Source organism: Ochotona princeps, unplaced genomic scaffold (genome assembly GCF_030435755.1).
Source record: "Ochotona princeps isolate mOchPri1 unplaced genomic scaffold, mOchPri1.hap1 HAP1_SCAFFOLD_3964, whole genome shotgun sequence".
Classification (NCBI taxonomy): domain Eukaryota; kingdom Metazoa; phylum Chordata; class Mammalia; order Lagomorpha; family Ochotonidae; genus Ochotona; species Ochotona princeps.
This window is the reverse complement of record NW_026696701.1, coordinates 1-16,795: the sequence shown is the minus strand read 5'-3', so window position 1 is coordinate 16,795 and position 16,795 is coordinate 1. Positions and strand designations below refer to the sequence as shown.

Genomic DNA, 16,795 nt, shown 5'->3' with positions numbered 1-16,795 from the left:
GACTGGCTCAGCTCAGGCTGCTGCAGCCATCTCTCTCTCTGCAACTCTTTAAAATAACTACTAAGTCTTTTCAAAAGAAAATGCACTCTTAGCGCCCCAATCCCCCACCCCTGTGGTTAGTACACAAGTGAGGTCATGCGATAACCCAGTCTCTCCCTCAACCACTGCCAACATCCTTTAAAAATGCTGCTTTTGCAAGCTTGGAAAATACGGAATACTTTCGGGAATGGCCACAGTGAACTCTTGTTTTATCTCCTCTGCCGCCAAGATAGGTTTCCTCTAGAAAAGCACGAAGCGGCAGACTTAGAGGAAACCTCAGTACCATTTCCTGGCACAAGACTGCTGCCTCTCCCACTCTTAAGATCCCAGGGTGTGCCCATGGGGGCACCTCTCGCTTCCTGGATACAGCACCAGGAGCCAGCAGCCACAACTTAACTCTTCTCTCCCGGAGGAGGCTGCCGGGCTCTGGGATCAATGAGCGGCCGAGACCGAGGGAGCCGAGATGGCGCACACGGCAGCCGCCGGAAGCCTGCTCCGGCTAAGTGCTGGGTTTCTAGGACAAACATCCCAGCCCTCTTAGCTTCGAGCACTCAGAAGGGCAGGCGCTGGCGGATCTCAGCTCAAGATAACCAGCAACATAAGGCGCCATTCTCTTCCGATTCGCCCAGGGTCACAATCCTGCCCCACGTGGATGTGTCTTCTTTGGTGACAAGCAGACCAACTGAACTCTGCTCCCAGGGCTTCTCTTACAGCCACCCCAAGTGCATGAGAGCCAATCGGCTGCAGGCACGCAGTAGATGCTCGCGACATGACCAGCATCCTGACACACGTCTACTGGGGGACCAAGGACTCAGCAGAGGCCGGGGACATGGCCACCAAGGCACAATGTGTCCCCGAGCGAGTGAGGCCCAGGCCTGGAAGGGGGTCTGGGGAGGGGGACATACGGGGAGGAGAGGCTGAGGAGCTGGGGCAGTGCGGGAGGATAGGGGTTCGAGCCAGCCCGGGGCTGCCGTGGCAAAGCAACAGAGTTTGGCCTGAGCTGGTTACAGCGTCTCCTCCCCTAGGAGTCAGCCCCAAGAGAGGCAGGGGGAGGCCCTGATCTCCTCTTCCACTCTTTTTAAGTATTTAAAATATTTATCCACTTTTTTTTTACTTGAAAGCGCATGACAGAAAGAGCACTTCTACCCTCCACACGGCTGCATCAGCCACGGCTGGCCCAGGAGCCTGCAGCTCCACCCGGGGCCCCGCGGTGCAGGGCCAAGCTCAGGCCATCCCTTGCTGCCTTCCCAGGTGCTCTAGCAGGGAGCTGGACTGGCTCCCGATCTGAGCCGAAGTGCCAGCCCCATCCCGGGCCTGATGGGGTGATGAAACTGGGTCCGCATGCCGGGCTGGGGGCAGGGAGACTCGGGAGTCTGGTCAGCAGCCTGGGCAGCCCAGCTCTCGGAAGTTAGTCTCCCTGGCACAGGACCCAGGAAAATGCCTCTAATCCTTCAGTTATCACAGCTGGAGACCAATAGGTGGTGTCATTTCTACCTAGACACTTGATAAGGAGTTGGCACCAGGCAGGGCCACCCACACAAGCACACATGTGCGTGCTCACACACACACACACACACACACACACACACACACACACACGGCAGGACAAAGCGAGTGGGTCCCAGGCAGCACCCTGCCTCCTGGGAAGAGTTCCCGCCAACGACGACAAAAAGTGGGCGCTGCTACAAGTCAGGGGAGTGTGAGTCACGGGCTGGCAGGCACGAGGTTGGGGCAGGGCACGGTGGAGGAAGTTGGGCTGTGCCATCCAGTAAAGCTCCCACACAGAGCTCCCTTCTATTCTGGGGCTGCCAGCAGCAGGCATGTCCACCATGCCAGCATCAGGAAGAGGCAGTGGGACCGAGAAATGAATGAGCGTCTGCCGGGCATCTCGATGTGGCAGGAGCCGGCCCCAGTCCTGGGACCCAGGCTGGACAGCAGCAGGCAGCAGGCAACCACCCCTGAAGCCCCAGGAAACCCTCACTCCTCAAAAGGCTGGAATTGTCATAGATTCCGCCTGGGGGAGGGCAGAGGTGGGTGAGCATAGCTCACAGGAACCTGCTACCCATGGCAGGAATGGGTAGAGGAGAGGTGCTCACTGGCTCCAGGCAGAGAGAGCCACGCCATGGCGTTGACTGGTCAGTGTTCACTGGGCACATCTGCTGAGGTGGCCCACGGGGACGCCATGGGCTGGGGCAGTGAAGACGTGCCAGGAGACAGCAACGCTAGCTAACCTGATTTTCTCACCGCTCACCGGACACACACACCAAAGGATCGCATTCTACCCCAAGAGTATGTGCAACTCAGAGACTGGAAAGAGTGCTATGCCACTGCCTGTGACACGAGCACACCACATGAATGCCAGTTCAAGCCCCAGCTGTTCCACTTCCAGCTCCCTGCTACTGTGCCTGGGAAAGTATCAGAGGTTGGCCCAAGTGTTTGGGTCCCTGCTCCCCATGTGGGAGACCTGCATGGAGTTCGAGGTTCCTGGCTTCAGCCTGGCCCCACCCCAGCTGTTGTACCCATTTGGGGAAGTGACCCAGAGGATGGAAGAGTCACACTCTGTCTTTTTCTGTAACTTTTTCCAACACATGATTAAATATTTAAAAGAAAAAACAATCTAAAGGACTAAGCATCGTAAGAAGTGTCACATTCAGCAGGAAAGCAGGTAAGCAGAGAAAAATCCACCTGCAGGGCCGGCTGTCCCATCGGAGATGCCGCTCTGGGCATGTGGTCCATGTGGTCACTCCCAGCCTAACCACGCCTGTGTCTGTCTACCCACGCCCACTCCCCTGGCAGCGCCACGCGTGGCTTCAGTCCACAAGGACCCACAGAGACCACAGCTTCCCTACTGGGCCTCAGCGCCCTGCCAGCACCATCAGCAAAGTCCTCAGAGGTTTGAGTCCCGGCTGCTCCACTTCCCATCCAGCTCCCTGCCTAGGGCCTGAGAAAGCAGTGGAGGACAGCCTAAAGCCTTGGGCCCCTGCACCCGCGTGGGAGACCCAGAAGCTCCTGGCTTCCATCTGGCACAGTCCTGATCATTACAGGAAATGAACCAGCGGCTGGAAGATCTGTGTCTTTCTTTCTTTCTGTAACTGTCTTTCAAATAAAAATAAATATCGAAAGAAAGAAAGAAAGAAAGAAAGAAAGAAAGAAAGAAAGAAAGAAAGAAAGAAAAGAAAAGAAAAGAAAAGAAAAGAAAAGAAAAGAAAACTCCTGACTCCAACCTCCTGTCGGGCAGAGCGTGGTAGCTGAAGCCCCCCAGCTCCTGTCCCCCGCAATAGCCCTCCACTGCGCTCCAGGCTGCCTCCTCTGGCCACTGCAGCCATCTGGGAAGTGAACCAGCAGAAGGAACCTGTCCCCAGCAGCTGCCCTCCCTGTCCCCCTGCCCCTCAAATACAGAAACAAGACTTTCCATCACAGGGCCCGGCATGGTAGCCTAGCGGCTCAAGTCCTCGCCTTGAACATGCTGGGATCCCATATGGACGCCAGCAACTCCACTTCCCATCCAGCTCCCTGCTTGTGGCCTGGGAAAGCAGTTGAGGACGGCCCAAAGATGTGGGACCCTGCACCCGCGTGGGAGACCCAGAAGAGGTTCCAGGTTCCCGGCTTCGGATGGCGCAGCACCAGCTGTTGTGCTCACTTGGGGAGTGAATCATCGGACGGAAGATCTTCCTCTCTGTCTCTCCTCTCTGTATATCTGACTTTGTAATAAAAAATAAATAAGTAAATAAATAAATAAAATAAATCTTTAAAAAAAATAATAAAAAAATTTAGAAAAAAGACTTTCCATCATAGCCTCCCACACCCTGGCAATACTGAGAAGAAGAAAATGGAAAATTGCTTTTTGTAAAAATAATTCATAATTTCTTAATGTGTTTCCTAAAAGCTTGTGAGGGTGTGTCGTGTGGAATATTTTTGACTGCTAAGTTCAACAGGAAACTACAGACTGAGTGTGGCTCAACAAGGAAGGCTGGATCTTCTGAGCAGGGCTACGTGTCCAAGTCGTGGGCAACAGGTGCACAGATCCAAGCAACCCGCAGCAGCCCCCCTGCTGACCCTGCTGGCCCTGAAGGCCGAGGCTGGCTGTGGGGGGCGGGAGGGCTTTGAGACTCTGGTGGGGAAAGTGAATTAAAAGAGAGGCTGGTTTTTCTGAGTGCCACCTCCTCATGCCCCACCTTTGCATTTTCAGCACGGGTGGGCAGGAGGAGAAAGTAGGAGCCCGGCCACACTTGCCCCGTAGCTAGGGAGGCGCGAGCTGCCCTGACGGATCTCCACGTAGGGCCCGTGGCCCATGAGCTGCCCGGTGAAAGGCTCCGGCCACATGGCCCAGGGTCACCCAGCCACCTGGTGAAAGGTTCCGGCCATGGAGTGCAGAGGGCAGCAGGCATTTGTTTCAGGGCAAGACATGGTCACACAACACGGAATACCTCGGTCACAGTCACAGTGAGAGCGGGCAAGGACTGAGTGAGAGCACACTGCGTGCGCCTCATGGGTACATGGCACCGAATTCCCAGCCAGCCTTTGGTTTTCACGTTAAAAAGTACTACTAGAGGCACAGAGAGATCTCGCACCCACTGGCTCACTCTCCAATGGCTGTAACGGCAGGAGCTGGACCGGTCTAAACGTGGGTGCCAGGAGCTCCATCCGGGTCTCCCACTAGGTCATCTGCTGCTGCTTTCCCAGGTGCGTCAGCAGAAGGCCTGATCAGGAGAGCAGCCAGGACACGGATCACAGCCACATGGGATGCCAGCATCACGGTCCGAGGCTCAGTCCATCATGCCATGGTACCATGCTCCACCCTCTCACCACCAGCCAGTCTTTCAATGTTTGTCTTTCAGATCAATCAGCCAAGAATGCAACTGCGTGGTATGACGCAAAACCACACACCGAGGAAGGCACCGGGCGGGGACAGAAACCACACTGGGCTTCCCCAGAGAAACAGAACAGCAATTACGACAAGAACAGGGTTGCAGCGTCAAAGAACACGCAGAAGCAGAGTCCTGCCATCAAGGGCGACCTGAAGAGCGGGGCGCAGGGGGAGGGAGGGCGGGCAGGGGGAGCGGGAGGGCGGGCAGAGCCGGAAGCTGGAGAAAGCAAACCAGAGGACTCAATGACCGGAGAAGAGGAGGTCCGAGGCCCCGCACTGCAGGCACACAAGAGCCAGGTCTGGGGATCCCCCCAACTGAACTGCTGGACTCAGAATCCCAACCACGGAGAGAATCATAGGATCCGTGGTCTGATCATGGAGTCCTGTGTCAGAGCTGGGCCTCCTCAGTGGCTCAGATGGAGCAGTGGACGGCATGGCCAGATGACATGGAGCCGGCACAGGACAGCTGGTACCATAGCAGAGGAAGGAAGGAAGAACAAATTAGTCAACGACCCCAGCCAGGCGTTGACAGCCAATATCTGGGCGAATGGAGACTGGGGTGGACTGTCAGCCAACGGACCTTGGGAGGAGTTCCCTGTCCTTGGTTCGGCGAGATCGACAGCATTTCAGAACCACTGAAACCACTTGAGCAGAGCCCTCGGAGCAGTCTCCACACTGGGAGCACTGGGACACTGGGATGACATCGGGTGGCCCATCCCTGGGTGCTAGGAAGGCTGGGAGGCTGGGTGCAGCCTCTCCCTTATTCCCATCCTTCCCCAGACACAGGAAGGAAAAAAAGGAAATTTGGAAACTTTGGTCTCACCCACATTCCCCTATTCCTTGACCCTTCCCACCCTGATCAACTATGTAAACATCACCAAAAATTAAAAATAAAATTAGGAAAAAAGAGGAGGTCCAAGAAGAAAGAGCTGGCAGTGACTAGAACATTCCTCAGAACTGGAGGAGTGTCTGTGCTGAAAAGACTCCCACATCATCACCAGACCCCCATGGCTAAGGAGGTCTCCAAAGTCAGCAGGGAGATGGGTCAGCTCCTTGCCCTGGGGCAGAGCCCTGCCCGGGCATCTCCCCTCAGCCCTGCTCTCCCTGGGGGGGCTGAGGTGGCCAGGCCCTCAGGTGCACCTGCAGGGAGTAACCCTGCAGCCCCAAACCAGGATGGCAAGCCTGTGTCGTGGGGAGAGAAGGGAGCAGCCCCAAACCCACCCATCCAGCCTGACGTGGCCAGGACAGGGTGGAGCCTAGGGACACAGGGACTCCACCCTGGGTACACAGCCCAGCAGGCGGCCTATGGAGACAGGGAGGGCGAAGGCCAGGTAACAGAAGCTGCCCCCAGGGGCTGCAGGGTCAAGCCAAAATGCACAGATAATATAGTCTGTTTCTGAAACCTGTCAGCTCCCTTTAGGACACAGGCATGTTTCAAGCAGTGCGTCACTGGTTCCCTCATCCTCCTGCGCAGGACAGCCTACGTCCCTGGGCGTGGCCTGCAGGCTGCTGCCTCTGCTCACCTGGGTCCCGCGGCAAACTGTAACACCACACTCAGGACTGGTGTGTCAACAGACCAGACCAGCTCACTGCATGGGGGGGAGCCTGCAGGACGGAGCTGAGCTGGGAGTGGGCGAGTGCAGGGGCTCAGTGGGGGTAAATGGCAGGTGAGCAGGGATGAGCGGGAGGAGCAGGGCTGGTAATGACCGCCTTGGACATCCTGTGCACGGGCTGGACCCTGACAAAGGCTGCACACACGGGTTTGGCTCCCTGTATCAACAGTCTTTGCTTCCAGAATACATTCACACAGCTTCTCCTCTTTCATTTCATGAACGTCTTACCTGAATCTTAACATGGAGCCTGAAACACATATCCACCTTTCTTTAGAAACGTCTATTAATTCTTTTAAACTCTTTTGTACAGAACTCGGACACACACATCACTGCTGTCCCTCTGCTGAGGGCTGCTGACTGCAGCACCCACACGCTGTGCCTAACCGGGCTGCAGGAGGGCTGCTGCCCAGGGGACAGTGAACTCTGGCAGGACATGCTGTGACGCCCAGCGGAAGTTCAGGAAACCCCTCTGCAGACCTCGGCAACGGGCTGTACGCGAAGGTGGGGAGAGGGCCTCGCCACCTGCTCTGAGACCCTGGCGCGGCCCCGGCCACTCGGAAGCTTTGGAATCCCCTGATGTCCGCCTCGCTCAGTTTTCAAAGGAGTTGTGGTGGCGGCTTTTGACCTGCAGTGCTGTCTCCCTGGCCCTCCACTTCCACCATCTCTCCTACTGCTCAGCACCTGCACCTCACATCCTCGCCTTCCGGAGCCAGTTTAAAGCCCAACACGGCGGCTCTCAAAGGCACCTAACAGTGCCCATTATTTTCTCTTTCAATGCTTGATGTCAGCCTGACCTGGGCCCACCGCGTGCACCTGAGCAGCGTGTCCATCTGCAAGCAGCAGCAGCAGCACTCGTGGGGATGCACTCTAGTTTGCAACAGGCACACGTGTGTGGTGAACGACCAGCCACCCTCCTGTCTGTGGGGACAGCTGACGGACTAGACTCCCCCTCCCAGAGCAGCTGGACGGGCTCCAGCTGCAACAACTACAGCCTGGTCCATCCCAGGCACTGCCTCGCTCACGGCCCCTGGGACTCCCTCTGAGAAAAACCGCCTGGGCTCCATGTCAGAGGAACCTGATGGGGCACTGGTGAGAAACTCCCCTGAGGCCTCAGTGGTCTCCCCGACTTCCCCAGCCCTGGGCACTCACCCAGTGATTTTCTTTGTAATTCAGATCCCCTCAAAGTATGCCAGTCTCCAACTCCTTGCCCCCCCCCATACACAGCCTGGAACCAGCGCTGTCCAACATTCCCACACTCTTTGAGAAATGTTTGTCCTAACGGAACCTCACCACATAGCACACAGCAGACGAAGGAAGAGCTCCACCCATGTGCTCTCACACACAGCCAGCGCTCAGGGCGTGGCACAGGGGTCATGCACACACGTACTGCTCTCACACGCAGCCAGCGCTCAGGGCGTGGCACAGGGGCCATGCACACACGTGCTCTCACACACAGCCAGCGCTCAGGGCGTGGCACAGGGGCCATGCACACACGTGCACTTACAGCACAGGTCTGCTCTCCCCTGTGGTGTTCAGCTCCCAGCTTCATCCTGAATGCCAACGCCTCCACCTTCCCAAGACTTGGTCCTCATCAGGCCAGCCTCAGCTCAGCATGCACCTGTTTGGAGAGGCCTCCCCGGCCCCTCCCAACGCCCAGTCACGCCCAGCAGGGGGACGCCGGCCACTGTCGTGGCAAGCTTTCTAACAAGTCAAGGTTCTAAGAAGATACAAGACCATCTTTGGCTGTTGCACTGAGCGGCTGAGAGTGGGTCCTGGCATACAGTGGGTGTTCAATAAATGTGTTAAACAGAAGGGAAGCATATTTACTCTTTGAGTCTAGGTCAAAATTGGTTGTCCTCTTTCCTGGCCACCTTAAGTGCTTTAAGGCATCTTGGGAGAAGCATGTGACACCAGGAACAGGACAGGAATGCAACGGGGCCTGGGCGGGCACTGCAGGCTGCCACCTCCCACTGGTGATGTGAAGCACACGGGAGGCTGTGCCCAGGCTCCGTGCGAACGCCAGGCCACTTCCCGCGGGAGGCCACAGGGACCTAATGTGACAGGAAGGCAGAAGCTCTGCTTGCCTAATGAGATAGAGAAGGAGGGAGGGAGGGAGGGAGAGAAAGAGAGAAGAGATCTTACGTCTGCTGGTTTACATTCCACGAATGGTTCAATAGTCAGAGCCGGGCCAGGAACTCCACCCAGCTCTTGCTCACGCGTACTGGTCAGCACCTGCTACCTCGCAGGTGTTAGGGAGAGAAACTCAATCGTGACACGGGATGGAAATGTGCCAAGTGGCGGCTTAACCAGCTACACCACAAAGCCTATCCTCCCATGTTCCTGGATGTCCATAGTATGGCTGTACTCCGTGGCAGACAGGAAACACCAAGGGTCACCTTCAGCAGTGGAACTCTGAAAAAACTTCCACTTCAGGGCCCGGTGGCGTGGCCTAGCGGCTAAAGTCCTCGCCTTGAAAGCCCCGGGATCCCATATGGGCGCCGGTTCTAATCCTGGCAGCTCCACTTCCCATCCAGCTCCCTGCTTGTGGCCTGGGAAAGCAGTCGAGGACGCCCAATGCACTGGGACCCTGCACCCGCGTGGGAGACCCGGAAGAGGTTCCTGGTTCCCAGCTTCGGATCGGCGTGCATCAGCCCGTTGCGGCTCACTTGGGGAGTGACTCATCGGACGGAGGATCTTCCTCTCTGTCTCTCCTCCTCTCTGTATATCTGGCTGTAATAAAATGAATAAATCTTTAAAAAAAAAAAAAAACCTTCCACTTCAGAACTCGATCCTTGAACAAATCTCCCCTCACACTCTCACCTGCCCAGCCCTGGAAGCTTCTAGAACACTGTCTGAGGCTGAGAGTTTCCAGGTGGACAGACAGAAGGGAAGATTCAATGACAGGACAGTGTCAGAAGATGAAATGAGAGTGCTCTGAGCAAGGAGCCTTGGGGCCAGGCTGGCTGCTTCAGGGACAGTGAGGATACGACAAAATGCAGGTGGCCAGGCCTTGGCACCATCCCTCCAGTAAGGCTGGGAAAACCAGGTCCTGGGAGTCTGCATGCATTTATGGGCTTATTTTAATATATTTGAGACAGGAAAAGAGAGAATTTTTTTGTGTTCATCGGTTAACTTTCCAAATACCCAAAACAGCCAGAGCTGGGCCAAGTTGAAGCCAGGAGCTTGGCTCTGTCTGTGCCACCCACCTGCGTGGCAGGGTCATCTTCCACTACCTGCCCAGGGGCTCATTAGCTTGAAGGCGGATCAGAAGCAGGGGTGGGTCTCGATTGCAGGAATGTGATGCCCAGGTGGGGCATGGCCATCCCACTTGCTGTGCCCAAAGCCTGGGTCTGTATTTACCACCACGTGTTCAGGTAAGGCAGCACCAGCGTGGGGACAGACATCACCCCCACGGCAAGTTCCCGCACATGACCGACCTGACTGCGCAGTGCCCGGGCTTCTAGGAGGGATCTGGGGTCACTGGGCCAAAAGCCCTGACTGACAAGGAGATCGAGGCACACAGGACAGAGGACTTGTCCTCCAGGAGCTGGCCAACGGCAGATCGGGACCTGGCCGCTGAAGCCCTGTGCAAACCACAACGCCACCTGCTTCCCGGGGAGGCGGCACGATGCCGTGTAAAGGACTTCAGAAGTCCGTGCCTGCTTTGGCTCAAACACTACTGTCTCTCCAAGGCTGGGGGTGTGGTCCTTAGATCCCTGGAGGGGCTGCCCTGGTCAGCTGGCTCCCCCCGGAGTTGCCAAGGCCAGGGTTTGGCTGATGCCCAGTCCCTTTGCTTCCTCATAATCCTGGAACCTGTGCTGGACCAGCCAGCATCCACTCCGCTCACTCCGCTTCCTGGGTATCTGCACAGCAAGAGTAATTTTCTTTTGAGAGTCTAAAAGCAAAAAGTGACATTTATTATGAAATAGCAATCAGTAAAAAAAAAAATAGCCAACAGTCGGTGTGGGACAGAATCAAGCCACAGCCAGTTGCCCACCCTGTGCGCCCTCTCACAGCTGGAAGATCCGGGAACTTGGCTTCATACCCAGAAGCTGTGCAAGGCTGCCCACTTGACCAGGTATGCTGGGTACTCCAAGGTGCCCGCTGGAGTTTCTAAGGTATGAATACATCCAGTGTCTGGCCTCGGCTGGAAAGCACTTCAGGTGACCAGGAACTGCCCATGGCAGAGGGCAAGGGGCCAAGGACAAACAGCCGGTAACTTCTAGGTGTGACGGGAGAACCTTAGGTGGGCCGCTCACCAGCACGCAGGGTCACTGCCAGTGAGGGTGACACAGGGGTCAGCAGCAGCCATCAACCCAACCCTTGCCCTGGGCAAACCGCACCTTGGATCCAGGAGCCAAAGGCTGAACTTGCCCTATTCAGTGGCACACACGCAGGGTCAGCCCCACCTATCTGCCAGCTCCACTCCCCACGTGGGTCCAGCACAGCTGCATGCCTCCAGCACACAGCACAAGCCCCGGTCCCGCTAGCCATCCCATGCTTTCCCTTTTGACTCTCAGGAGGAGGGACCAACAAGATTTCAGGAGGAAACCAGGAGGAGCAGCAACCAAGAAGTGACAATCCCTTCCTGCAACCAAAGGAGCCAGGAGGAAGAGGAGAGAGGCACGGTGGAGGTCGTGAGCACCTGCAGACACCTGCTCTGGTTCCAGCTTCCAGCTGTGTGTACACCCTGGCAGGCAGCAGCTGGCTGTGTGCTGTCCATGTGGGGGACCTGGATGGAGCACCCCGGCCTGTGGCTTTGGTCCAGCCTGCCCTTGCTGCTGTGGGCAGGTACAGGGTGAACCACCAGGCAGGCACATACATTCTCTCCCTTAAATCAATATTTTAAAAAATACATATTTTTATTACAAAAGCAGAGGTACAGAGAAAAGGAGAGACAGAAAAATCTTCTGCCGGTTCACTCTCCAAGTAGCTGCAGTGGCCAGAGCTGAGCTAACCTGAAGCCAGGAGCCAGGAGCTTCTTCCAGGTCTCCCACCCAGGTGCAGGGTCCCACATCTTTGGGCTATCCTCTACTGCTTTCCCAGGCCACAGGCAGGGAGCTGGATGGGAAGTGGAGCTGCCAGGATACAAATCTGTGCCCATATGGGATTCCAGTGTAAGCAAGGTGAGGATTTAGCCACTAAGCCATCTTTAAATGTATCAGTCCGAGCTTACGCACACTGGATCGGTTTATTCCATTTTACCCATGAATCCCAGCACTCGTAGAATGAGTGCGTACAGCCCCACGGCACACAGCCGACTTCTGAGCAGCCACTCTCTATGGTGGGGAAGCCAACGGGGGGCACGGAAATGCAGAAGCCCCCCTCCTCCCACCCCGTGCACTAGCTTGCCACCGCTCTTGCTTAGACTGCGCCAACACCACCATCTGCTTGTTGCCACTGATGAAAAAAAAATACTTCCAAATTGAAATTACTGGTAATTAAAAGGTGGGAGTGAAAGAAGAAAAAAAAAAACCTATGTAACTATAAACATCGGTTGAACTTGTGTCCCGACCCCAGCGCTTTCCTTGCAAAGGGGAGGTCCTGGCAGCGTGGTCGGGACAAGAGGCGGGCAGGGTGGGTGAGTGTCACACACGTGAGAAGGCAGTGCCCAGGTGGAGGTGGGGATTGGCCGACACAGCCACGAGCCTCCAGGCACCCTGAAGAGGCAGGAAGGAGCGCCCCTCTCCTCTGGGTCCTCAGCAGGAGCAGTTCCCTGCTCAGTGCACCTTCAGCTGCCGGGACCAGGAGCTGAGAAATCACCACTGGCAGGTGCAGGTCCCCTAGGGTGCGGCAACCTTGGCCTTGCACGGCCCAAGGCAGCCAAAGCTCTGGGAGCTGAGGGAGACAGCCAGCACCAGCAGACAATGGGAACTTGCCACCACGCGGGCTTGCCCAGAGCAAGGAGGCCGGGCCGACTGCTTCCCTGTCCCTCTGAATCACAGCTAACCTACCTAAACACTGGAAAACGGCAAATTCTATCACAAGCCGCTGCGGATCATGCGAAACACCCAGCATGGGCCTGAGCCCCCAGGGTGAGTGGACGGGATTCTGGCTCCCTGCTCTGGCTGTTCCGCGCCACTTCCCGGGTCCATCATGCGCTGTCTGCAGTTCAGAGCCTTCTGTAGTTTTTCTCTGCTCACGGGAGGGGGAGTCAAGTACACACAGGCTCAGTCCTCAGTCGTTCTTACCTGTTACCCACCTCCAGTCACATTCCTTCTTTGCCCTGATGGCTTCCCAGCCTCACCTACAGCCAGCCTGGTGCCCGCGGGATACCCTGGTGGGTTTGTTCCCTAACCATTAGCTCCAAGGTCAAGCCCTGAAAAATACCTGCATACTAAGACACCGATGGTCACGCAAGCAGCATGATCAGAGCGTGAGCTGAAACAAGCCGAGAGGCCGGTGTCCCGTGTCCACATTCTAGGCGCTGGGCTATGTCTCCAAATGGCTGCAGGTGACAGAAACCCCTTACCTACCCACATCCCAAAAGCCTTTTTGAAGCCACTGCAAGGTACAGAGCTGGCAGACCTCTCCCCAGCTTCAGGGAGAACTATGATGTTAGCATGAACGTCCTTTTTTAAAAAAAATAATGGAAATTGCTGTAATTATAATCACTTTAGAACACCATTATTATTATTAATAAGACCAAATTGCACAGTTCTCGCAGACACTAGCCGGCTGCTTTCGGAAAGGAGTCACCTAATGGTATCACTGAGCAACCCCCGGCTCCATCTCCATGCCAACCTGGGCCTGCTCGCCGGCCCATGGGCTCCATGCCTCACGTGGGGCCATCTGGGCAGACGTCCATGACCCATGCAGGGTCCCAGGGTGGAACAGCGGGCCATCCGCTGCTGCGCCGGGACCTCCACCTGCCCTTGCTGTAAGGACTGGTGTTGGCTTTGCATGGGGAGCCGGCCTGTGTAGCGCCCTGACTCCTGGTCCCCTGCCTCCAGTTCTGTCACAGGCACACTCGGATCCAGTCACTCAGCAGCCTCTTGTCCCCAGCGGCACCCAGCAGCGTGAAGGTGAGCAGTACAGGGGCCGGAGGGGAGCAACTGGCTGCCTGGGAGAGCAGAACCTGGCTTCTAGCATCCAGCCCCCAGCTTGCTGCCTCAACTTCCTTGCCCCTGGCAAGTCGTCTGATCTTGCCAAGCTGTGTCCTAAACGCAGATGCGAGCACTCGCCCCGGAGCAGGCAGGTGCCACCCGGATTTCCTGAGCAGCGTACCCGTGGCCCACAGCACGGTGCTTGCCCTGAATCCAGCCCCTACACGCTGTGGTACTGCTGCCTTAAGCCAGGAACACCCGTGTGTCGTTCATGGCTCGAATGGACAATGCTACTGTTCTCGCCATCTAAGCAGTTTTTTATTTGAGGCTTTGGAGAATCATCAGCTTGGCCAGACTGCAAAAAAAAAAAAAAAAAACCTCAGACTTAAAACTTATCTCCTGCAGGGTCCACAGGTGACCCCACTGCCCCAGGCACCAACACTTAAAAGTTTGCACCTCAGGTGTGGATTCTGCCACGAAGTATCTTACCACTACATCAGGCCAGGAGGGAGGTGTGTTCACCCAAGTCAAATCTGTTTTTGTAAAAACAGTCGCCTGGAGCCGAGCCAAAGTTGAACTGAGACCTAACCTTGAATGAACTACTTCTTTGTTTGGCAATGCTAAAGAGATGAACATAAGCACTCAATACATTCTTGCTCATTAAATTAATTAAACTTCAGCACTTTAGAGTAAAGGTCAATGAATTAATTAACCAAGGCAAGCTATTACTTGCAAAGGCGCCTTCCTCCCCTCAGGAGAAGTACTTTTGGGCCCTGATGGAGGTTTTTCCCTTCCTCAAAGAGATGCTTGTATCAGGGACTTCTATCTGACAAAACCTCCTTGACAAGGGGGCTTCAAAAATTCATGGGAAATGCAATTCAAAGACAAAGTGTGGGGCTGCTGCTGTGGCAGCTTGCTGTCTGCCACGCATCCTGCAACGGAGCGTCCAATCCCGCACTCCCTCTACTGCGCCTGGGAAGGCACAAGCTGACCTCTGGGTGGCCCAAGGTGCCGGGCCCTGCCAGCCAGGGGCGAGACCAGGGTGGGGTTCCTGGCTTCATGGTGGGCCCGCCCTGGCTGTTGTAGGAAGCCAGGGAAGTGAACCAGCAGACAGAAGCTCCCTGTCACTCTGCTGAAATAAATCTTTAAAAGAAGCAGCAGCATGGTGTGATTTCCCAGGCTTTTTTCGAAGCCCCCTATGTCCTCCAGTAGAGAAAATGGCTCCCACTCCAAAACTGGCCTGGGGTCTTTATCCTTCCGGGCACACGGTCCACCCCAGGTTCACACCAAAGCTTACTCCTAAGTCCCCGGCAGGCAGGAGTCACAAGGTCCTCTCCCCGGGGTGGGTTTGCCGAGGGGCTGGAGCAGGCTGGGCCTGAGGCCGGCTGGCTTCTCAGCTGACTGTTTCCCATGCACCCTGCCCTCCCTGCAGCCACCATTTCCCCTTGGGACCCTCACGAGGAGTCCCATGACCAAGCTGAAAGGCAACTGGGATGAAAGTTGGCCGCCACAGCACAGGCTTCTGAAGGTTAGAGGGAAAAAAAACCGCACCCTAATTAAATAGCTCCAGGAGTTGAGTTTCCTTTTTTAAAAGAATTAACAGCTCATGTCTTTCCTCTGAAAGTCTTGAATAATTAGAGTTACACAAAAGTCATGAGTACCTGCTATTTATGGGGGAAAACCGTTGCTGCAGTTTTAAAAACCCAAATGACAACGTTAAAAATAAAAATAAAGTCATCTTTAGTGCGTTCAGCTGAGAAAACCTGACCTCACACGACACCTGGGTTAGAAGTTGGAGGGAGGAGGGGCGGATGAACTCCCCAGAGTCCCAAGACCAGCACGCCCGGGCGAGTGCCTCTGCTCCTCGCTGCACTGTTCAGGCGCAAGCCCCAGACTTGACCGGCGTGTTGCCATCGCCCGGTTCGGCCCCGGATTCCTCCCTGGTTAGCCTGACTGCGCGTCTCACGCCGCACCGCGGAATTCGAGGCGGGGCTCGACGCCGGCACACGGGGGAGGCTGCGAAGGCCCCTCGGAGACGGGCGCGGGGCGCACGCGTCTCGCTCCTCTCGCAGCCGGCGAGCCACCGGGGACCGGCTGGTTCTTGGCTGAGCTCCCGCCAGCCTGGATGCGCGCCCGCGCCTCTTCGGCCATGAGACAGCATGGGGGTGGGTATCACCTCAGGTGATTCCCCCCGCCAGGACCCGCGGCCTCTCTCCCCAGACCCCGCGGCACCGTCTCCTCCGGGAAGGAGGCGCCGCTCGACCCGCAGGGAATCGCGCCAGAGGCAACTTTCGGGTCTCCCCGCGCCGCCCAGCACCTCCGCGGCGAGCTCTCTCAAGTTCCAAAGCCGGGCGCATAGCCCTGGGTCGCGCCCCAGCTTCCTCGACCTACGTCCTGCTGGCAACTGTGGCGAGGAGGTCAACCCCAACATCACTGGTTCCCGAAAATCCTTCCCCCTACCTAGGAAGGGGCCGGCGAGGGCGCGTCCCCCGACCTACCTTCTGCGGGGGAGTCCCGAGCAGCATCTCCAGGTAGTAGCCGCGGCCGGAGTCACCCTGCAGGTTGTCCACCATGGCCAAGAAGTTAGCGGCGCCCCCCGCGGGCTCCAGGGCGAGCGCCAGGCCGTCGGCCCGGGGCGCGGCAGGAGTCCCGGGTCGGGGGCTGGGCGCAGCTCCGCCACCCGTGGCCGTAGCCACCCGGAGCGGCAACGTGAAGGGCGCGGGGGCCAGAACCGGGACTGCGCGCAGAAGCCACTGGGCCAGCAGCGGCAGCAGCAGCGCCCGGGCCGGCGCGCCCATGCCCGTGGCGGGGCCCGGGGCACGCCCAGCCCAGCCCGGCCCGGCTCGCCTCGGCCCGGCCTGGCCCCGTCCGGCAGCGCGGCTCAGCGACTTGAGCGCGCGGGGGCTGCGAGACTGCTGGCTACTGCGCGGCTGCGGGACACGGCGGCGAGCGCATCGGCACCGGCGGCGGCGGCGGCGCAGGCAGGGAGGAGGACCCGGGGGAGGAGGCTTCAAGGAGGCGGAGGCCCGAAGGGGGCGGAGGCGCCGGGACCGCCCCAGCGCGCACAGCCAAGTTGAACAAGTTCTCGAGCCGCTGCCCCCTCTGCCGGGCGGCGACGCGGGGCACAGGCCCCCGGCCCCGCCCCAGCGGCCAAGGTCAGAGCCCCGCGCGCACGCACTCCCCACACTCGTGGAGCCAAGACCGCGCCTCTTTCCCGGGAAACTCGAGTC

At 57.2% G+C, this 16,795-nt stretch overlaps 1 protein-coding gene across 1 annotated transcript in view; it reads right to left on the bottom strand.

Moving 5' to 3' along the window:
• LOC131478860 (beta-secretase 2-like) overlaps window positions 1-16,756 on the bottom strand; it is a gene marked incomplete at its 3' end in the record, with an annotated part of 34,149 nt that extends 17,393 nt beyond the window's left edge. Inside the window, exon 1 of the mRNA XM_058659422.1 lies at window positions 16,064-16,756. Coding sequence (XP_058515405.1) covers window positions 16,064-16,363 — 300 coding nt within the window. The remainder of the gene's footprint in view (window positions 1-16,063) is intronic.
• Between the last annotated feature and the right edge of the window lie 39 nt (window positions 16,757-16,795).